Source organism: Branchiostoma floridae, chromosome 13, assembly GCF_000003815.2.
Source record: "Branchiostoma floridae strain S238N-H82 chromosome 13, Bfl_VNyyK, whole genome shotgun sequence".
Lineage (NCBI taxonomy): Eukaryota > Metazoa > Chordata > Leptocardii > Amphioxiformes > Branchiostomatidae > Branchiostoma > Branchiostoma floridae.
The window spans coordinates 7736607-7759661 of record NC_049991.1 but is presented as its reverse complement, the minus strand read 5'-3'; the positions used below and the strand labels follow the sequence as shown (position 1 = coordinate 7759661).

At 36.4% G+C, this 23055-nt stretch overlaps 2 protein-coding genes across 2 annotated transcripts; one reads left to right on the top strand and one right to left on the bottom strand.

Annotated features, from left to right (window-relative positions):
* Nucleotides 1-526: 526 nt before the first annotated feature.
* LOC118428816 (growth arrest-specific protein 7-like) lies at nt 527-18171 on the top strand. Its single transcript, XM_035839034.1, has 16 exons — nt 527-857; nt 8901-9051; nt 9522-9593; nt 10324-10391; nt 10500-10637; nt 10883-10972; nt 11197-11294; nt 11970-12044; nt 12466-12544; nt 12747-12812; nt 13515-13577; nt 13833-13892; nt 14062-14107; nt 14556-14635; nt 15141-15239; nt 15564-18171. Exons 1-16 carry the CDS (start codon nt 666-668, stop codon nt 15678-15680), a joined length of 1494 nt encoding a protein of 497 aa, XP_035694927.1. The 5' UTR covers nt 527-665; the 3' UTR covers nt 15681-18171.
* Nucleotides 18172-18698: 527 nt separating this feature from the next.
* LOC118428818 (ATP synthase subunit d, mitochondrial-like) lies at nt 18699-21868 on the bottom strand. The gene is made up of 5 exons (XM_035839037.1): nt 21658-21868; nt 20752-20848; nt 20024-20095; nt 19568-19630; nt 18699-19155 (listed from the first exon to the last, which is right to left on the bottom strand). Exons 1-5 carry the CDS (start codon nt 21777-21779, stop codon nt 19030-19032), a joined length of 480 nt encoding a protein of 159 aa, XP_035694930.1. The 5' UTR covers nt 21780-21868; the 3' UTR covers nt 18699-19029.
* Nucleotides 21869-23055: the final 1187 nt, after the last annotated feature.

The following is a 23055-nucleotide window of genomic DNA, read 5'->3' as shown; positions in this document are numbered from 1 at the left end:
ATGTTCTTTTTTGTTTTCATTCCTATCCTTTATGAACTTAGAAAATTGTTATTGATAAGTATCCTGTCCAAATCCATATGTATTTCCCCTGTTTCTGTCAGTTATCCCTTTGTAATAGCCATAGGCTAGTTGGGCAGCCCTGGCTGTGTGTTCTGAACAGCCAAACCAATAAATAAATAGTAAAATAATGGTTCCTTGTTTTAATCTTTATTTCGTCCAATTGCCTGCTCTACAGTTTCTTGCAATAATCTGACAACCAAGATATCAAATCCATATGGTCCAGGGGAGAAATAGAGTTTAATCTATTGTAATTAAATTCATGCCCGAAGGCAAGTAAAGGTTACAATCATATCATACCTTATTTTCACCTTTGAATTCTCATATCATATCATATCATATCATATCATATCATATCATATCATATCATATCATATCATATCATATTATATGTATAAAATACTAGTATTGGTTCCTTGATTTTTAAATCCACAGTTTTCCCGCCCAAATTTAAAATTCGTCTCCTCCCGTGATGCTTGGTGGCGAAATCAACACTTCCCACTTCCGGATCTCGAGGGTCGCAAAGAAAAAGAACTTCCCAGATTTCAGACGACAAAAACAACGAGTTACACGGCGAATTTGGTGGCCTAAAAGTTGTTTTTACCTCAATGGAGGCGGAGGGATCGCTGTGCCGGGCCCTGTACGACTTTGTGCCCGAGCCAGGCGAGCAGGGGCTGGCGTTCGAGGCCGGGGACTGGGTCCGCGTGCTGCAGACGGCCGAAGACGGCTGGTGGGAGGGCGAGAAAGACGGCGGCGTCCGGGGATGGTTCCCCGCTACGTATGTTGAACTTGTCGACGAGGTAAATACCCTTTCAATGTGATTTTAACCCTTCATACTGTCGTGTACACTTAAGCAGGTTTTACTTCATTTATTCTGACCCAATTTTCCGTAGAAACCTCGATAATTTTGCGCAGGGAAGCAAAGAGAAAGTTTCAAGTTCGCTAGAACGACTGTGAACATGTGGACAAAATTTTCAGACGAAACCAAGGAGGTTGAAAGAGTTTAAAAAAACCTCTTTCAACCTCCTTGACGAAACCAACCGTGGCCAAAAGAGGAACTTCTTTCTACAATTTTTCTCTCAGAAATGCGAAATATCTTGGTTTCATGGTATGTATTTCATTACCTTTGAAATGACTAGTAGTATTTTGAAACTTTGTGTAGCAAACTCTTTTGTATTCGGCTTTAATTTGTTACACAATACTCTGTTGAATAGACTTGTTGATATTTACCCCCATTGTTGACGATTGGGTGGCCACAAAACAACACAAAGGCTAACCTCCAACAACAAGTCACAATGCACACACTCAAGGTAAAGGCGTAGGTTTCAAATTTCACATAGAGTATTGATTATGTGCATGGTAATAATTTGTTTATTCACAGAAGACATTATTTGGGGGGACATCTTTACATGTAACGTTAGTAAGTTGTTTCAGGACGTGTGAAGGCAGAATGTCTAGTCATAGCCTGGGACACAAATTTTCTGATTCAAATCATAGCACCACAACAGTTTGCTGTATGAAATTTGTTAGCAGATATAACTTTTCATGTTAAGAATATAATCAGTTGTGTCATCGTGATTGGCGATAACAGATTGTGAAGTTGTTTTTATCAAACATCATTGTCGTAGAGTAAGGTCATGAAGAGTGTCTGCAGGAATTCCGATACAAGAATAATCTTGTGAAATCTTTCTTATCTCTTCTGTAAATACGTCCGTCTGAAGATGGCTGGTCAAAGATATCTATATACAGATATCACTTGCCCTTATTTTCTTAAGCCACATCTACTGTATACTTCTGCTAGTTTCTATTGATATATGTTTTGGAAGATTGCACTTGAAAATTGTTTGTACACCCCTGCACTTTTGTTTGGGCTTCTAACATGGTCCACAATAGGACAATCCCTTTGTCAGTTGCTTTCTATTGAAGGAAAGGTCATGACTTTGAGACTAGCGAAGAAAAGCATGTCATGTCTGGTGCAGATATCCGATGTGGTAGATCCTACTACTATAGGACAAAGGCATTGCTTTATGAATAAGAATTCCTAGACAACCACGAAAATGACTCAAAGTATTCAAGAAAGTCGAAGCGTTTGTAGCTGTTGACTTGATGTTATTTTTTTATAACCGTTTAAACTCATCTAAATATATCAGAAATTCAAAGCCTCTGGAAGCCAATGTAGTTGAATCATAAATGATTACTAGTAGTGTAGCAACAACGTATATGCATTTTGCTGCTTTGACCACAATTATCAGGAAAGGCAACATGTTCGTCACGGTTTAGACAAGGCCAGATTGTTATCTAGATATTTGGAAGCTAGAACTTAGAAGGAAGTTAGTACTTTTCAGACTCAGCATATGTCTGTGCCATGCACAATCTCTATCTCAGTCATATCCTCTACTCCAAGCTAATAATCATATCCCCTTATGTCCACATTTGATTATTATAATACACCAGGAATTTTCAGTCATTTATGTTTAAAAACAATAGCACAGAGTAGTCTAGTACTGTGGTAGTCTAGGATGTACACAGTACAATCTCTAATGCTAACAGATTTCTTTATGTGTACGCTAACCCTGCTGACCCTTAACTGTTAGAGGACCTCCTACAAGTGCCATCCCCATGTGTAACTCTGTACCTCAGAACTTCAAACATGCGTGTGGATGCTTGCCAGACTGAAATGCTATACAGTTCACTTTTCATGTGAATCATCACTCTTGACATGAATCTGTTTTCCTCCCTATATCCAGCCCCAGGCCTGACCTTATGTATATGTATAGTTATACCAGGCTTCTTTCTTTTCTTCCTATCCTGTCTGGCTTCCTTCCTGATGTAAAATCGGCATGTTGACCTCGTAAAGACTACCGTACACAACAAAGACATGCCTGAGTCGTACTGTAATTCATTTTCATGGTAGTTTTATTCAACGTTAGGAGGCTAAGGAAAAGGAAATTTTTGAACTGTTTGAAATTCATGATTGAAACAATTCTGTTACACAGTTGCATGTAGTCTTAGATAAGTTACAAGGAGGATGCAATTTGTATGTTTTGGCCAAATTTGGGTGACATTGCTAAATGTGGCGAGGCAATCATGAAAAATAAATCCGTCATGAAATTTAAGATTTTCAATATATTTAGTACTTCTTTTTTTTTGAAGCTCTTTTATTTCGGTACTTCTAAGACATTTTAAGTAAAAATTAACTCACAATTTTTTGATTTCATAAAAGCATTTTGAGTACATGGGAGTTAAAATGCAGTATATACAGTTAATACATGTTCAGTACAGACGGTTTTGCACTGTATATTATTATTAGTTCCTTGATACTGTGTGTACCAATATATACAAATGGCTAACATTCTAAGTTGCTGCCAGGAAACCCATCTACGCTAATTTGCCAAATTGTTTCTGTGTAATGAAATTTACTGGAGCGTAAAAAATCGTGTTATGTTCGTAACTGAATTACGGCATTAGACAGTGTTCGCTTTATGTGTACTAAAGCTTTAGCATAGAAGAACTGCACAATAATGGTATTAGCAGTTAACTTGAATAGCACATTCAAGAATTTACCTGTCATATTTTCATTAAATTCAAATAGGTTGTAAAAAGACGAAGCATTTCTCTGACAGATGTAACAGACTTCCTTGTAATTATCAAAATATGAAATAGTTGAACAGAATGCTAAATGTATGTTAAAAAAGAAGGTTAAAGTAACTTAAACTCAAAATAATGTACATTGCCATTGTAGTAACAAAAGATTTTTAAAAGCATCGTTAGATTGTGTATGTAATTTGAAAGTCAACATAATCAGCCAATTACCTTAGGAGCAAAGTCAATATAGACTTGATTGCCATGTCCTCTCTCAATTTTTTTTTCTAATTTACAGCAGGGTGTGGAAAGCAAATCCAATCTGTAATGTATCAATAGGGTTCCTGTATTGTTTGAACCTCACCTAGGCCTTCAACTGAAGTGTTATGATGTAGACTGCTATGAAGATAGTGCAAGGTGTAGGGAAAAATATTGTATTTCTGGTTGCTTGACAGACCCTAGTGGGTTTTTTAGGGTTGGAAGGGACATGAAATTGTCTGCCATACACTGCATGATGGAATTAGAAACTTTTGCTCCCCGTATATTGCACAGGGATTATTGAGGTCAGGCTTTGAGTTTGAACAATTGCTGTAAGAATGTATAGTAAATATTGTACTTCTTTGTTCAATTTATTGATACATGTATCAAACATGTGAGAAGTTTAGTGTGAACTGAAAGCATAGTCACCTAAAACCCCTCATCCTCATCCATTATAAGAATTATGTATAATCTTGTTATATTAGCTTATTATCATGAGTTTCATGGCAACAATTAGTATCATTGTAGTCCATTCAATCAGATTGTCTGTTCCTGTTCCTCACTTCCTGTCATTTTCTGTGAAAATCATATTAGCGCCAGATAGTTCATGTGATATTCATGATATCACTTGACACTTTCATGCAAGTGATTCAATCACTTACAAAAGAGGTGCCAACTCTTGCCTTAATCATTCTAATCTCAAACTTTCAAAGCCACCCTGTTTCAGTGGGTTATGTGCATTCTGTGGGTCTAAATCATATGGGGTAAACTAAATGTGTCACAAAATGATGAAAATGACGAAAATTTTTTGTTGCTAGCAGGAATATAGAGAATTTTCCTACTTTATTACATCAAAGTCAACCTCCCAATTTGACAAATGATATGGATTTTCAAAATTTACTGCAATATTTTTTTATTTGTACTGCATTGTCCCCCATGCAGACCCACATCTTTATCTTGTATCAGATCCAACCATTGCTACCTATGCACCACAACATTGAAAGCATGCACAAGCCAAACAAGGCCAAGATCCCTCTGGCTGTACCAACTTGGCTTTGGCCACAGATTTAGCAAACCTTGACTGTCTTCCAGTACCATGTTGATCAAGCTTCAGATATGGTTCTTGGAGTTAGACATTCTAATGCAAAAATTTGATCTAGAGGTCAAGTTTTTATAGATAGGACCAGGGACTGAGGGAGAAGAATTTGATTCTTGAATATCTTACTTCCATACTTTTTAACATACAAGGTAAATGTTCAGGCTTTCTCTTTAAAACCTCTTACTATATATATGATATATATTGACATGCAATTTTTTTGCGTTAGTTTTATGTTCTTAATTGCTGTGAGCTTTCACCACAAACGGGCCACCCTGCAAAGTCAGTGTCTTGCATTGCATATCTATAGTTTCGACAATGATCAAGGATATCTGAAATTACAAATACCTTTAACATGTTGGTATTCTAGGTCAGAACCGTCAAAGAACCAACGAATAAGATTGGTGTGGCCTAAGACTTTGTCCACTGTTTTCCATAGTGTACTACATGTGTAGACATTTTGTGTATCTCCCTAGATGTATGTCCACACATGGTATTCATTCCCAGTCTACATCATGTGTAGCTGCTGGGTTGTATCTTGCTGCTATCCTGGGGTGCTCACATGTTTGGCTCATTACCCTTATCAGTTTCAAGTAGAGAGCTGATAACCCTCAAACCTGGATGCCATCCTGGTCAGTTAAGTCAGATTCAATAATTGTCTAGTGAAGGTGTAGGAATAATCCTATCTATTATCAGAAGGTGGTACTCAAGCAGATATTGTTTTGCGGGGATTTACTTTGAAGTCATGTTCACGGAAAAATGGAGTGTTCACTGCCGTTCTAAGTGCACGGTAGTGCCATTGACTGCAGTCTCATACAATAAAATAGAATAATGGAAAAATAAAACCACTGCGAACATTTCTTCATTTTGTAGTACTGTAACAATAATCTTGGAATGTGTGTTGTCCTGTCCTTCCTTTAACTTTAAGTCAGCATCCTTTGAGTCAGTATTTCAAGTTCATGTCATGAACTTGTTGAGACCATGATTGATCCGTAAAAATAAGAAACATGGATTCCCATACAATTAGTGGGACAGAAAAACTGAAAGCTGAATTTTTATATTCATCATTGAACAAGTACCCTTATTCTTATACTATAGACATATTTTGGTCTAAAATTGTAAAGAATGAAAATGTAACATATACATGTATTTGATACAAGCATGTTTAGAGTGTTACTGTTTGCAACGTTATAGAATTGAATTAAGATTTTTGCCATTATCAAAAGATAATGTGGTACTAGTTGCAACTTCGTGCATGTGTTATACATAAATACAGTTGAGTGCCATTTACAAATTGTAACTTTAGAGAAAGTGCAGTGTAGCCTGTGGCTTGTTTGGCTGGGATGTGAGGTTGGATAGGAATGTTTCTGCACCCTTTTGTGGTATATGGGATGTAGGGTTCCAGGCTAATGATACATCTGGACTATGTAACTTCTGGCAATACTTTGGTTCAGACATTTTTGGTGCATGAGCTCTACATTGCCATTGGCTTACTCTGCCTAACAATAACTGTAAGTAATATTAGCCAATACCAATTTATTTTCTTGCTTCTCAGACATTTATTTTACTTGTAGCAAAAATCAACATGAATTCAAGATGATTACAAAGTACGTATAATATTCAAGATGATTACAAAAGTATTCAAGATTATTAAAAAGTATTCAAAGAGAGCTGTTAATATTAGAACTAAACTATTGCCATTCCCCAAAGCTGCATGCATCAAGACTGCAGTCTCTGTTTTCATTTTGATTTTCCAGTACATTCTTTTCAAAATCCCCAAACCAACAAATGGCAATCAGTATGACTGGAATGAACCTTTGGTAATTCTACAGTGTACCTAGCAGGTGGCTAAATTCCTTTCAATTATCAGTTGCACTAGATCTCCTACAGTTGCACTAACCTAAGGCCAGGGATAATTTACTGCATTCCATGATGGAATTCTAAGGAACTGGACTTGGGCCAGTTGAGTCATGGTGAGACTATATGAGTGGGTGGGTGGCAGGATTTCTATGAGTATGATGTAATGCTGAGGACGGTGCCTCTCAGGGTCAAGTAAACCAAGTCATATTTGGGCATTTCTTTCTAAGGAATACCAAACCTAACCTTGCAGCGATGAAAAACACATGCCAAGCTGGCCTGGTGTTATGCTACCACACTTGATAAAAAAATATTAAGACATTATTCATGAAATGAAAGTAATAGAAATAAGTACTAACTTAAAAGGAAAAATGTTTTTAATGTTATGTGCTGCACAGCTACAACTTGTATCTCTTTCTTCAAATGGTAACTTTTTAACCCTGTATTCTGTACATTCACTTATTTTTTTGGTAGGACTTAACATAATGGTACTAGGAAAAGAGGTTTTTAGTGTTCAAGGTTGAAATAGAACAATCCAATGGAAATGTATATTTGCTGTGTCTAAAGTAAAACTACCATATCCAAATTCACAGTATCCACTCAGATGGTTTTACTTTTATGGCTGAGATAATATCAAAATGAGTCTATTTGTTATTATATCGTGCCTTGAAAAGGCTATGCCATCAAATAAAGACTGTTTCGTAAAGAAGCTTCTGTCAGCAACCCACTTTTTGTTGTGTCAAGAGATCATACCATTTCTACATGATTTGTATTTCCTGGGACCTTGTGTGTTAAGACGTAGGTAGACCAGTATGTGTGGTATCCTTGTGAGATATAGCCAGACAGTGTGAGTCATGGCATTTGACTGGAAGTGTTGACTTTACCTTGTTTACATTTCAGCTGTACATGTCTCCTACAACAGTAGCATGGCTGCAATCAGTTTGTCTAAGCCACTACTAGTACTGGGTCAATGGCTGACTACTCTAGCTGTTTGGAAACATAATATTTTTGATTGTGAAAATTTATGGCTACTGTAATTCTTGAAATTCTTGAGGTGTTTGTTTTTGTGAACTTTGTTGCAACCTGTGGCAACCTCTGCGAGGTCAATGACATAGTGAATATCGTTTTACAAAGTCCTACAGAATTGTTATCATTGCAATTTTAAAATACTGTGAAAACTCAACTGGAAAATGAAGCCACTGCAAAAGCAACTGAACTTACAGTTACAAAACTGTAAATGCATAAACTTTCACAGTGGTTTAATGGCCGTGAAAACATTTTTCCATGGCAGTATGAGACTACAGTGCATGGTGCTACCGCGAACTTAAACCACTGAGAAAATTTCTATTTCCCATTACCATGAAGTTAAATCCCCACAAACTTAGATACATTTACAACTGTATGTGACATTTTAGTTGTTGGAGGAGGGGAAAGAAACAATAAAGACCAGGTTGCATTTTGAACAGTTTTCTAAGTGTAAGCACTGAACATCGAATGCATTTTTTCCCCAAAGATTTGAAATCTTTTTGACATCTTTGTTTTCCTTGAGTCTTGTTCCTTTGTACTCTTGAATAGACCATTGTTGGTAGAAAAATATTTACAAAAGTGGAAGAGCCAGTAATTTTTATTTCTTCCATAAAGTCTATCAGAATCCCATACAACACGAAGTCTAAACAAGCTATACTAATGAGTGTGTGTAGAGTACACTGCCATGGTGTATATTGGTAGCTATTTGTGAAGTCAACAAGTGTGAAAAACACACATTGTACAAGGGTATGACCTCTACAATATTAAACAGAGACGACCAAAAACAAACAAGCTAGTGTAAGGGCCATCAGATACTGTGTGTTTGTGTTTAGGGACTGTTCAAAGTTGATGGGGGTGGTGATGTACCTACATTGACCCCCCTCACCCTCAAAAAACTGTACATGTACATGTACATCTAGACACTTTCCTTTGTCTTCTTTATTTCTTCAGCATTGATGTATTACTTTGATGTAACACTAATTTGAATCTGAAAAATAAATAAAAACTTCTTTTTTTCTTTCAGAGTCAGATAGAAAACCAGTATCACAATGTTGATGACTCTGAACCAATCAGAAGCCCGTCGCCAGGGCAACCACAGGAGCCCCTCCCTCCAGGATGGCAGGTGTTCATGTCCCCAGATGGAAGACCGTACTATGTGAACAGGCAAACCAGTGGTAGGCACACTGTTTCCTTTCACTCAAATCTATATTCTTTAACTTTCTTTATACATTTCCACTATAGGCTGGGAGCGCAGACTGACCAAAGATGTTGGCAAATTGCTCGAAGAATTGTATAGATAAAGAAGTTTAGCTTTACCTTTTGTCAAAATTTTTGTATTTTGCCATACAATATAAATATACATACATCATCATACTCCAAGTATTCCAATGGTTTCACAAATCTAATTTTGGTTGCTGTACAGTCGCTCAGTAATCACCATCTAGAGGAAAGGACAGCTAAATACATGCAGGTTGATATAAATGAGTTTGAGACTTCAGAATTATCAGGAATAGTTATCTTGTTTTTAAGCGGCGTTGCGAAATACGGAACAAGCCAAATCATGTATATGTAATTCCAAATGATTCCTTTTTACGTGTCTCTGACTTAGTTTTGTCAAACCATAATTTCATTTTCGTTTTCTCAGAAACATCATGGGATGCCCCTTTAATGCCAGGATCGCCAGTAACAACACCAACCACGCCTACCAAGAAACAAGGTACTTCATACATGTAAAATCAACTAGTCATAAAAGGAAAATATTTATGAAGGTTAACATTCATTGACAAAATTTATCCATGCATGTCGCTGTAATGAAGCCATAGGCCCAACTATTAGTATTAGTACTAATTGATACTCTGGATGACATTTAGTGGGTACCCCCAAATTGATAAGAGCATATGAAAGATAAAAGTTGCTTTCATTATGAAATCTACGGAAGGTTGAACAAAATATGGAAACACCTTAAATATGTTATGTTGATCAAACAATTTTATGTTTTTGTTCTTTCACATTTTCTTCTTTGATTTTGGTAAACTTAACTTACTAGTTTTACAACATTTTCGTGTGTGAAATAAATGCCATGCATTTGATCATTCTTTAGGTTCTTTGTTCGATTTACAGTATGGTCCAAAACATTTTTTTTGAAATAGACAGAACTGATGCTCTTGCAGATGTTATCCATATAATCAAGTCAGTGTGGCCTTACTATTGTTTATGAGTACCCTTCTCATGGACTTTTACAACTCTTGACCTTTCACTTTCTGACCTAGAACCTAGTAGAAGCTTTCTTCCTGCATAGGAAGTTGATACTTATAACTAAGTACAAGACTGAGGGCTTGAATGAATAGATAAGGAATTTGCTAACATCTAACATGTTTTTTTTTGGCAACACCTCAGAGATGGAGCTTAGTTGTGCTTCTTATATTTCTATTTGCCATACACAATAGGATATGACGTGATTGAAACAGACGGGGGTCAGAAGACGCCAGAAAAAACTCCAGAACCCGAAGACAAGGTACATTTTTTGCTGTCCCTTTGAAATGTTCAAACATTTAGATTCAAATGTCCATTAGAATTTGTTTAAGTGGGTTAAGTAATCTTTCTGTACCTCATCATTTTTTAGATACTTCAGTCACCCAAGAAGGTGGTGAATAATTCCACGCCGTCTTCCTCGGCAAAGCTGTCAAAGGACACTCCAAAGACAGAAAGCACACCGAACATCAAATCTCCAGACACAAAAACAACTGATGAAAACAACGTGGTAAGAAGAAACAGTCAACATTTAGACCTTATCGAAGTTGTAGATACTATGAATGATTATAATTGCGAAGTCTTCAATATGTTTGAACATTTGTTGCATGGATTTTATAAAGCTTCATACTTCTACCATACACAATGTTCATGCTCTTATAGCTTTAGATACTGTTTATTAAGATTGCAAAGACTTGATTTCACTGTAACTGTATTTTACATGTGTATGTGCGTTAAAAGTGATCTCTTTTTCAGGTAAACCATCTGACATTCCCTCCTAGTTCCAGTGCTTCTGATCAGAAACTCCTAAAACCTGGAGAGTACAGCTACTGTGACTACTTTTGGGTATGTCTGTGAAGAATTCCATTTCATTATCAGTGCCATTTTACAGGATATATTTCCGAGGGTGGCCCTCTAGATGTTCGGAACACTGAGTAGTTCTAAGTGTATCTTTCATCTCTGTACCTCCCAAATGCATGTCATTGTAATGGACCGAAATTGTTAAGAAAAGTTGCTATCAGAATATTCCATTTGAGTTAATCATATAAGAATTACCTTCTTCACTGCAGGCTGATAAGGGGAATCTTCCTGGCTTCCATGTCCTCCTAGAAAAACAGCTACAAGGCAAACAGATGACTAAAGAAATGGCAGAGTACTTCACTGAAAGGTAAGACAGTTTATTACCTTATACAAGAGGAAAATTAAAGTTCTCATGCTAAAAAGTGTTTATGCTACCAAAGACACTTGAATACAACAGTTCCTGATAACATTCAACCACAACAAGTATTGTACAATAAAGTATAACTATGACCTTGCTAATAGAGAACATTGAAACAGGTTCTTCCTACAGTTCTTTATTCTTGTACTAATTTACATTCTGCCAATAAGATCGCAGCAAACATGCCAACCAGTTTAGAAACTGGCTCAAAAACATTTCTTTTGAGAAGCAAACAGAGCATAATCATCATAATTGCATATTGTAATATTTGCTTCTCAAATGATTTTGTGACTTGTTTCATAATTCTGATTTTCTTAAAAGTACCTCTGTGCAACATGTATAATGCATTGATAATGTCGTGTATTGTCTTTCCATGTACTAGTTAAGCAGAACAACCATGCTTTGTAAAAAAGATTTATTAACATACAACTATGACAATTATCTATAAGCTTCTCATGTTATATACAAATGTATGCTCATATCGCAAATCAGACAATCTGTAGGGCAAAATATATTCCTTTACAAATTTGCAGAGTTTATTTGTAAGAGTAGATATCTACATGTACATACAAATGCATCTTGTCCTGCTTTATATTTATCTAACTATTGTACATTTGTATACAGGGCAGCTGCAGAAGAAGCATATGCTAGAACCCTGACAAGATTGTCTCAAAACTTGTTGGCATCTCAAGAAGAAGGGTGAGACTGAATACATTTCCAATCTAAGTCCATGTAAACTTCAAGTCAGTTTGGTACAAAGAGGTGCTAACTTAAGAAACATTTTGAAGAAAAAAGAAAATTTGTGTGGAAAAAAATAACATTAGAAACCTTGCCTCTTTACTTGGTGGATGGTTTGAATCTAGGCTGTTGTCAGTCACTGAACTTGCAAGCTACTAGAAAAGGTTGCAAGTCGTTGGATGTTAATTAAGGGTGCTGTGTTTGAGGAGAGAATGTTGAGAACCAACCACGCTTATTGATAAGGGCTGGAGACCATTCTAGTGTGAGTGGATCAAACCCTACAGTCTGGTCTTACACTTACTGTACAAAACTGGTGTGTTATGGCCTCGGGCGGGTTATACCCGATATGCAAATAAATAACCTTTTTTTCTCGTTCTTACAGAACGCTGGGAGACACGTGGAGTGAAGTGAAGAAGAGTATTGCACAAGAAGCAGAGGTTCACCACAGATTCTCAGTTAAGGTAAAGAACGGAAAAAGAAATCATTATAGACAACATCTTTTGTGTATTGTATGCTGCAATTTGGTTTGCTATATGTGCGCAAATGTGCTGTATATTATCACACCATAAATTGGTCAGAAATGAAATTGTTCAGATAATGGCAAAGTTAAATGTGAAAAGGAATGTAGCATATATTAATGCCTTCATTGTTCTTTTCTCTTAGGTACAAGATGATATAGTTAAACCACTCGCAACATTCAGAGAAACCTTCAAGAAAGATATGAAAAAGGTATGGTCTTAGTTACTAATTTTCTTCTTTATCAATCATTCCATAATGATGTCAGGGGAATTCAAGAGTTTTGATATTTTCATCCTTCCAACATTGAATAATTTAGGATCAGTTGAAAATGATTAGCAATTGTACAAAATGAATGCAGTGTTTTTAAAACCACTGCATTCACTTGAAATAGACTATAAAGGTAGAGATATTTCAAACTTAAGGATCAAGGAATCTTAGTAACAACTTTGCTTGTGTGACTTTTTTCCGTTAGACTGTCAGAAACGCCCAGACGTTTGAGAAAAAATTGCGTACGGTAAGTGATCGAGGCACTCTGGTCTGGCAAGGTGTAATTATGTGGTAGCCAGGTTTTGTGCATGTACAAGTCTTTTCGCAAACCTAAAGATGTGCCCTAATGATAATGGAAACACTAACTGGAATCTTAGGCCACACTAAATCATTTCCGTGGTTCTCTGACATTGTAAAGAAAACTTTCTCAAAAGGACAAAATGAAGAGAGGTCTGGGTGGAAAACTTGGACTGTATTCATGTCCTAACTTTTATGGCAAATTTGATCTTTGAGGTCAGCATATGATTTTTTTTGTCTGAGAACCAACATATGAAATTGGTGTGGCCTTATGCTTACAACTGCAGTCTGTGGTATGATGTGGTTTCTACAGAATATCTCTCTCAAACATGATTTTTCTTTCCCCAGACGGAACAGCACATTGCCGACCACAGAAAGCAGATCCAGCAAAAGTATCAAGGCATCAACAAGGTAATTGTCAAGCTTATATTATTATCTACACTGTCGAAACAATTAATGACTTTTGCAGTAAATAGTTTTATAGTTTACAATTGTACTGCATACCATACTCTGTGTTCAGCCTTCCCTGATCACCTAGTTAGATCTAAAAAAGAATTTTCTGTTCACACGTTCCCATAAGTTTTGGGGTTCCTTGAGGATGTCATCCATTTTATCAAACCAACATGGTCTTATGCTGACTTTGTTTGTTTGTCTGTTTGTTTACAGGCAAAGGCAGCCTTGGCTGAAAGACAAAAGGAGCTAGACCAGAAGCTACAGAAACATAAGGTGGGTTTAAGAAGTTTTTTTTCATTGTTAAAAATAATACTTTTTGTATCTACATTTCATGAATTGTTAGGCAATGGAATGTGTTGCACAATGTGTCTGTCACAACGTGTATTTATGAAAAATATATATTGTCAAGTCTTTTGGTCTAACTGTTGTTTGTTGGTCATAGACGGAGGATGAACTGAAAAAAGCCAGAAGAAAGTCCACAGCAGCAGGTAAGTAACAAAGGCAGTGTCCCTAGTACTAGTAGTAGAAATGTTGGTTAAAAGTGTTACAATGATGAAACTTGCTTAGTTAGTAGTGTTGTATGTGATCTTTGAGTTGTGCGTCTTCATCACTAATGAAGAATGCTATACTGCATGCCTCAATTGTGTCGTGACAGAAATATTGCATGTGTACAAGACTAAAGTATTTTCTAGACGGAAATGTTTCAGCCATCACATTAGTACTGTAGTACAAGCGCCACCTGTCAACTTAGTTACAGACTGCAGTACTAGTCAAACCATTTTCAAGATTTTTTTGTTCATTGAGTTTGCTGAAGATAGACATGTAAGTCATACAATGTGTGATTAAGTTTGAATATTTGGCAATATCCTATTGGTAGATGCATTTTGCTACTGTGTGATATTGTAATTGTATCTATTTTTGGTTCCTTATCTTCAGGAGATAACCTTCTTAAGTCAGTGGAGCAGTACAACATCTCTCAGTCCAAGTGGTTTGAAGAAATGGTTTCTTCTACCTTGGTAAGGAAGTTCATGTGAACAATACCTTATGAAAAAACAAACTTGCAGCTAACTTCATGTATTTGTTGAAACTGTGTGTATCAGAGCCATAGCATATTTTTTTCAGTTTTGTGAGGCCAACATATTTTAGTACTGATGTGGCCTTTTGGTGTCTATGTGCGTGAAATATTCCTACTGTATAACATGGTGTTACTTTGAAAAATGCAAGTTCTGTTCTTAATTTGGCATTTTCAAATAATAAGTCCAGCAAACGAAAATGCAATCCATTGATCTCAAATGATATTTTAAAAACTTCTGTCGTTTATAAATCTAATAGATTTAGAAACTTTGACAGGGGTCTTAGGACCACTAATAGAAATGCCAGTTGTAGTGTCAGAGACTATGACTGCGATCTGTACTGGTAAAATCAGTGATTCTGCCAGATTGCAATCTCTACATGCATATAATCCTGATGAAGCATACATTATGAAATCTTACATTGATGTGTTTGTTTCTTAATTTCCAGGAGCTAGAAAGACTTGAGGGCGAGCGTGTACAGATGGTGAAGGGACAGTTGAACAAATACATCTCACTTAGGAAGGAGGTGGACAAGGAAAGGGGAAAGGTGAAAAAAGACTTTACATGTATACATACACTTACGATAACCATTGTGTCGTAAGTGCTACAGTCTTATGGTGGACCTTGCTAGTTTTAGCTGTACTTGTCGTCTTTATAGATAATAAGCTCTGCAATTTTGTGCAGACTAGTACCTTTGTGTACAATTTGTCTTGGAACAAAACACACTTGACTAATTGTTAGGTGACTGTTAAACATCTGAATCGGATACATGTATTGTCTTTTGTTTGGAAGCTGTAGCTTTTATATTGCCACAATTTTTAATCATTAGCTGTAACTTGACAACAATTTGTTTTTGTTGTTTTAATTACAGGTATTGGGTTCCATCGAGGACAAGATCGGTGACATCAGTCCCGACAAAGACCGCGAAAGATTCGTCAAAGCGCACGGCACCGGGCAAGTCCGACCAGTGGACTACAAGCTAGCCTAGATCAAGTCCCCTAGTGTTACTTATTCTTCAGACACTGAAATGTTTTGAAACAGGCAGCAAATTCTATACATTGGACAGCAAACTATAGTTCCTAGAGGCCTTATCTTTTAAGTGGCTATTTGAAAATGTTGTCAATTTGTGTCATTAACCCTTTAGCAAAAGTAGACTGCATTGCAGTATAATATCTTTTTTTTATAGAAAATATTTGTTTGGTTAGTAAAGGTTGGTTGCTTTTTGATGCTTTCGTTTTCTTTTGGATGCAGTATCGGGAATTCATTTTTCGGCATAGCAATACTTTTATAATGTGTGTTTGTGTGTGTTTGTGGCCAAGGATTTGATATGAACATGTATGTTTCAAGGATTCTTGGCGTTACCTAAGTGTATGGCAAAGAACTTGTATGGAAAGTATGGAAGTTGTTGCAATTAGTAATAAGCACAGAGTTTTATCATTGTATTACTCAATCTGACTAGTACTAATATGTACTTAAAGCTCCAGGAAACCAAAGTGTGCCCTACAATAAAGCTATGGCATATACAGCATGCTTGTAGCCAGGCTGATATGCTTATTTGAAGTACATTAGGCTATGTTATCTTTACTTATATATGTGTAATAATAAACAATCATGATACAGCTTAGTGCGCTTACACAAAAATTATTACATTTTGTACTGTGGTGGAAAAAGGGGAAGAAACACTTTTTGCACTTCTTTGCTGCATGTTAGGCTTTGTTGCGAAGTGTCATTTTAAGTTGCAAAATGCTACATGACAATCATCTTCCCTCAATATGTCGACATGGACCTCCAAATATGTTGTAAATAAGGTATGTAAAGCTAAAATGTATGTGTCAAGATTTATTTTTAGACTTTGAGAGCTTATGGTTGAAAAGTCGAGAGTGAAATTGTTCACATTCCATGTTTTAATGTCTATGTCATGCATAGCCAGTATGATTGAGATGTCAAAAACTTGACTTTCTATATCATGCATATGATTGTGTAATATCAAACATTGTGACACTTTATGAAGCCACAATCAAACTCATTTTGTTATGTCATGTCTCTTTGTGAGGGACTGCATAGCATATTGTAATTATGTGAATTTTACTTAATCTCCAAGCAGATCCTATGGTGGCATAAGATAATATCAAAAGCAGCAAAGGGGTGTAGCTACACTCTTTTGCCAGCTTTTGATACTATCTTATACCACCATAGGATCTGCTTGGAGATTAAATTTTACTGTGTTCTATGCTTATGAATGTAGTTTGAAAATGTAGTTGTGTTTAGCTTTTTGGCAACACCTCAGGAGTGGATACATTTTCTGTTGTGAAGTGCATTGAAAAAAATCAAACTTTGAGACTTTTGTGTTAAAATGCACATTTATCCAACATCGAGCAACATGCTTTTTTGGTCATTTTATCATTATGATTAGAAAAATGCTGTTTACACTTTTGTATTAGACCTGCCTAGTACTGGTATTTCAGTGTTGTTGTTTTTTTTCAATTTTTTTTTCAGGTATGGAAACATTTCTACCAATGCCAGGGTGATATTGCACTAGTTCTGGTTCTGCATGAAACACATTTTTCTGTTGTCTGGTTTAGCAATGCATGTAAGGTTAATAAAATAGTTATAAATTACTCCATAAGACTACAGTTTTCACAAGGTTTTTAACGTCCTTGTTTTGGTATTAATCATTCTGACAAATTTGTATTTGTTTGTATTCTTTTTCAAAACAACTATGTTAGCAAAGATAATGATAGGGTCTTTTAGGAGACATTTTGCTACCAAGTCTAGGTTATTGGTTTAGAAAAGATCGGAACATTTAAGAACCCACAGGGAGTATCATGTCAATTGTTTAACCTTTCAATTCAGTTAAACTGCTTGCAAAATAGTTAATGGTTGTAATTTTTCAATCATGTATTCTATTTCTAACATCCACTTACATTGTACATGTATTGCCCCGTATGTACCAATATGGCTGTTTTAAGTCATTAGTATATTTTGCTTTTGTGCATTTGAGATTTGTGTTGTCAGCTGGTTTAGAACAGTAAAAAGGGCAAATAAGTTTGGTTACCAATAATGCCTTAAGGATCAGCTTTTTGCGGCCTCCATTTCATCATGCTATAGTATCAATCATGCGACAAATTTGTATTACTTATGATATGGGAGAAAAATTATGTAGGCTTTAACAGTGGTGAAGGTATGTCACCCTTTTTTTCTAAGAAGCCAAAAATTTTGTTAGCTTTGTATCAAAAGGTTTTGTACTATTTTGTAAGAATGTAGAGAAGATAGTTTGCAAACAACCCAAAGCAAAATGCTTTAAATCTGTGCTAACATCATAGAATAATATAATGCTATTGTATAGAGACAAGACAAACTGTTTTCAGAGCTTTGTTGATGGCAAATAATAATTAACAGCCAATATGCAAATAAGTATGTTACATGTAAATTTGAACACTTATATTCTACAGCAAATAAACAATTTTTATGACTTTGTATTGAGTGTTGTGTACCTACATGTGCATGCAAAAAATGTTGTCAGAGCATGAAGCAAATCTAAAAAGAACAAATATTGGAAAAAGCCTTCAGAAATGAGCAGCTGAGATAGAATTGTTGGTGACCATTTTTCTTAGTCAAAATCACTACCACTGAAATTTGAAGTTCGATTGACTCACATCTAAATACATGTTTCACTTCAGGTATGGAGTCACAGTGCCATCTATCAGATGCTGTGTAAACTGCAGCGCACTAGTTACTCCAAAGGGATAGGTGCATGTGAAGTGCAGTTTTGTTTTTGGCTTGACTGTATGTGGTTTCTGCAGAATTACTACTGAAGGGCACAGTGAAGAAGTTGCATATTCTACAAATGTAGTAGGGACAGTGCAGTTCCTACATGTTCTGCTAGGGGGTGCTTCTTTATCTGGTCCAATTTTCATGACACTGATTCGAATCCAAGAGTTAGACTTACATGTACAATGTATGTACATGTACATGTACTCACATACAAAATAGAAGAATGGGAACATTTCTTCACAAGCTGTCAATACAGCTCTTTTATTCTTCACAGAAAAAAAACAACAGTCAAACCTGACTAAGGGTTGGTACATCCACTCTCAATGCAATAAATGGTACCAGAGAATGCTAGCATCCTTCATGACTTTATACTACTACATCTTCATTCAGAAAATGTTTCATACAGAAGCTTATGGAAATTTGTTTTGATGTTCTTGAAGTGCAAGTCAAGAATGAATCTTAAACAAACACTTCAAATTGGAAAAAGACTGATGTTGTACATCTGTATATAGATATCTGAGTTGAAGACATGAATTGGGTAGACTTTGTCAGTAAAGTCGTTATTACTCGATGGGCCTGTGGGGCCAGATTGGGTATTTCTCCTTGTCTGGTTTCATCTCGGGGAACGCCGCGAATACATCGTCGTACGTCATGAGTTCCGTAGGAGGTAGACTCTTGTAAACAGCAGCCTTAACAAAACAAAAACAAAAAACAATTGTTAGTTCCTTCTACAATTTACTAAAGCAGTATTGCCTTATATTGGATGATGTCTTCACAACCCATTGCACATGTATGTAATGCAACGAATATAAAGCCCATTCTTTGTTCTCCTGTGAACAGCTCAACTACAAATGAGCTGCCAGTTTTACTCAAGGGCTTTGTCAGCATCATAGCAAAAGAGGGTGGCAACATTTTGTACAGTTACTACATCTTTTTACACAGGAAACTTGTCTTACCACCAAAATATCTAAACCAATGGTGTTTGCATTTTCATAAAAAAGTCTCATTCCAAAGAATGGTTCAACCTGAAATCAGTCAGCTTTTCACAATATAATGACTAACTTTTCTTATTAAATAAAGATAACAAATACACAAACGTACCTGTTCCTCGTACCCCTTGATCCTTGCGTTGGACTCTGCGACAAAGCTTTTCACATCTGCTTGCTGTAAAAAGGAAGAGAAACTTAATTTCCCTAGTAAACATATTCCGCTATTATGATATTTTCTTACATCTAAATCTGTGTAATGAAACAAAATACTATGATCATCATATCATACACTATCATCTACACAACAATATCCAAGTTAAATATACATCTAGATAATTTTTTCATTATCTACAATGTACTAGGCTGTACCAATTGAACAAGTTTGTTGCAGAAAGTTGCTTCCTAGTTTATAGCATGGTAATGTCTTTCCTTGAATGTTTTGCCCACCCACTTGATTTGTTATTACAAATACCCTGGAACCAAGAAATCAAAATCAAACAGGTGTGGCTTTAGTACTGACTGACTGGCTTTAGTACTGGTACTTATTTCTGTAATAGTATAAACTTACAGCTTTCTTCTGAGCCTCTTCCAGCCCTGCAGTGTAGGTGTCTACTGGCTCGGGAATCTTCACTGCGTTGAACTGTGTCATGTGGAGTAAAGACAAACAGCAATGAATCAAATCGGTCAGTGTGATGTACATGTACATTGTACTATATTCGGTGATGAAAATCTAAAAGATTTGTGATCTGAATGACTACAATCATGTATGGCATGTACATGTAGTATAATAGATGTAGTTTTCTTTATCTTCAGTATGAATACATATGTAAGCTGTGTAGCTGAGTTCTTTCCTTGATCATCATCTAAACTTTTTTGCAACCTTTGAATTTTGTTTGACAATGCAAAACGTGAAGTGCTGCAACTACTAGTAGTGTGAGCACAAGAAATCTCAGGGGGCTGAGAACTCCACCTTTTCCAAATTAGAACATACTGATTTGGGACAATATGGTGAAAACATAGGTCCATCAAGAGCAGCAACATTCTGTCCAACAAAAGTTTATCTGTATTGGTAGAAGTCATTTTGGAATAAAATTATACTTTAATTTCCAATGCAAAAATTTTGACTGAACAGCTCCAGTCTTTGTCAAGGAATGAATAATCCACTGCATCTGTGATGTCATATTATGTAGATATGTAGCACATGTGGATTTTGTACTTTGAAGTTCTAATCATCATGTACTAGTTTGGTACTACATCTTAGTTTTATAATCTAGTTCATGCTGAATGCAGCATTACCTTTTGTTCAAACTCATCCACCAGAGCAGGGTTGGCAAGCCTGGACTTGTAGAAAGCAAAGTTGATGGCAGCTGGCTTCTCTGGAGTGGACAAGTACCTGAAACACACCGAGCAAAGGATCAGAGATGGCAGACTTCACATTTAATGCTACTATGGTCTAGCTTCCAGTTTTGATCCAGTTTTGATCACCTTTTTTTAAGAATTGTTATGCTAGAACCTAGTATTAATTTTAAAGGTTGAGGGTTCAAATCCATAGCAGGCCCAAGTGTTGTGACCTTAAGGCTTGGGAAAGGCATTTAACATCTATTTCCTCAATAATCATTCGGGTGAAAAAGAGGTCCTAGCTTCGGTTAGTCCTTAGGGATCTCCTCTCGGATGGGACGTAAGGTCCGAGGTCCTGTGTTTGAGGAGAGCCACACTGAGCTCGAGCATGTTGGATCAAAAGCTTGTACGTAATGGCTACGATACAAAACTGGTATGTTATAACTAAAAGTGGTTTACCAATTATGCACAACAAAACAAACAAACGTGTTGGTGACCTATCATATACTCAGCAAAAACTTCTGACAAAACCTTTTCAAGGTATCATAATGTGACAAACTGAACAGTTACTCTTGCGAACATGGGGAGGGGGCTGTGGAAATTATACACATCAAATAAACTTGTGGTATATTTTAACAACTATAAAAACAGACAAAACCCTGACATTATCACGTTCCAAGTAAAGCACAACCTACAGAATATTCAGTCTTCTCTTTGTTCTTTAATAACTAACCGACGCGCATGTGCACCTCATAAGCCATAATGTTCAACACGATGAACGTGGGCTTCCAAAGAAGAAGAAGAAGAAGTGTCATAATTTTTTTTCGTCCTCTGACCCCAAAGGTAAAACCATGCCCCTCTTACTTTGAGTAGATAGCGTCCGATCTCGCCTTCAGTGCAGTGAACTGAGCCTTCTGGTTGGGAGGAACTCTTTCCGCAAAGGCTATCCAGTCTATTGCCTTCACTGCTGCTCTCCGTCCCGCCATTTCTTGTCCTTTTTTCTGCTCTTCTTTTCGTCCTTTCTCCTGACCGGTCGTACCAAGATGGCGGCTCAAGGAGACAGAGTGAAGGATTGTGGGATATATGGATTGTTCCATTATCGGAAGGGGATAAAATTCAAGCAGATGTTTGGGTGGAGGGCCGCAACTTTTTAATCACCAATAGCAACGTCCTTGCCAATAGTCACCGATGAAGTGAAGTGTCAATTTACTGGACTTAAACCAGAAGGATCCTAGCAAGGACTAGAACGAACTAGAACTCCGAGGATCTTAGCACATGGAGACCACATCTAGCGATATAACACAATAAGACAAAGTTGTTGTTTTTTCATGCATACTGAAAATAAAAACACAAATCAAATCAACAAACCGTAAAATGAATTTCAAATTTAAAAAAAAAAAAGATAAATACTAATGTAAGACTGTTTAGTCATGTCCCATTTTGTAGGACTGATGTTGAGTTAAGATTTTATCATAGTCAACTTTGATCGACCAAGGATGTGTTTTAACCTCCTAGAGGGCCTGGGTCGGAGGCCATATATATTTGTAAGAGAAAAAGAAGAAAATAAACACTCTACAACGCAGTTACATTTCCCCCTTTCCATCGATAGATGTGAGCAGTAGCCTGGGTTGATCCCATGGCACAATGGATATTATGAGAAGTAAAATAGAAGAAGTCTTAGTAGCTAAGTGATTTTTGTGTGGGCGTGTGGATTAAAGAAATCCAATGGGGAGAGTTATCTAGGTCCAAACTGTAGCAACGCCGAGACACACCCCTTCTTTGAGACCTCGGAGGAATGGCGTGTATGGAAGAATAAAATCTTTAATAGGAGTGGATAAGGGAAGATCGATATATTAAGATATGCATGTAAAAATAACAATGATTGTGTGTAGGTTTTGCCCGCCTTTTTGTTTTTCCTTTTGCATTTTTGCACATGATGTTTATTTTGTTCCTTCTTTCTTCTCTCCCTCAAAAATGCTCAAATTTCACCACGTAGAATCATATCCTTTTTATCCTTCAAACACCTATAGAAGATATCTTTCTCTACCTACCTACCTAATCTTTCTCTATCAATAGTCAAAATGTCCAAAATTCATAATGGACAGTTCTAAAGAGGAGTAACACTTTAACGTTTATAACGTTATATGACGTTATATAACGCTAAATCATAAATCTTGATCTAAATTTACAACTGTTTAAAACAAAGCAGTCCTCAGTGTCGTATATGTCATGTCATTTATGTAAATGACGTCAATGCCACTC

What these genes read in the sequence shown, in the direction of transcription:
- LOC118428816 (XM_035839034.1), top strand. Translation starts at nt 666, where the DNA reads ATGGAGGCGGAGGGATCGCTGTGCCGGGCCCTGTACGACTTTGTGCCC. An exon ending in GCTACTGTGACTACTTTTGG is followed by an intron (nt 10,973 to 11,196) that starts GTATGTCTGTGA and finishes TCTTCACTGCAG; the next exon opens with GCTGATAAGGGGAATCTTCC. An exon ending in AAGAAAGTCCACAGCAGCAG is followed by an intron (nt 14,108 to 14,555) that starts GTAAGTAACAAA and finishes CCTTATCTTCAG; the next exon opens with GAGATAACCTTCTTAAGTCA.
- LOC118428818 (XM_035839037.1), bottom strand. Translation starts at nt 21,779, where the DNA reads ATGGCGGGACGGAGAGCAGCAGTGAAGGCAATAGACTGGATAGCCTTT. An exon ending in TGGATGAGTTTGAACAAAAG is followed by an intron (nt 20,096 to 20,751) that starts GTAATGCTGCAT and finishes CACATGACACAG; the next exon opens with TTCAACGCAGTGAAGATTCC. An exon ending in AAGAGGCTCAGAAGAAAGCT is followed by an intron (nt 19,631 to 20,023) that starts GTAAGTTTATAC and finishes TCCTTTTTACAG; the next exon opens with CAAGCAGATGTGAAAAGCTT.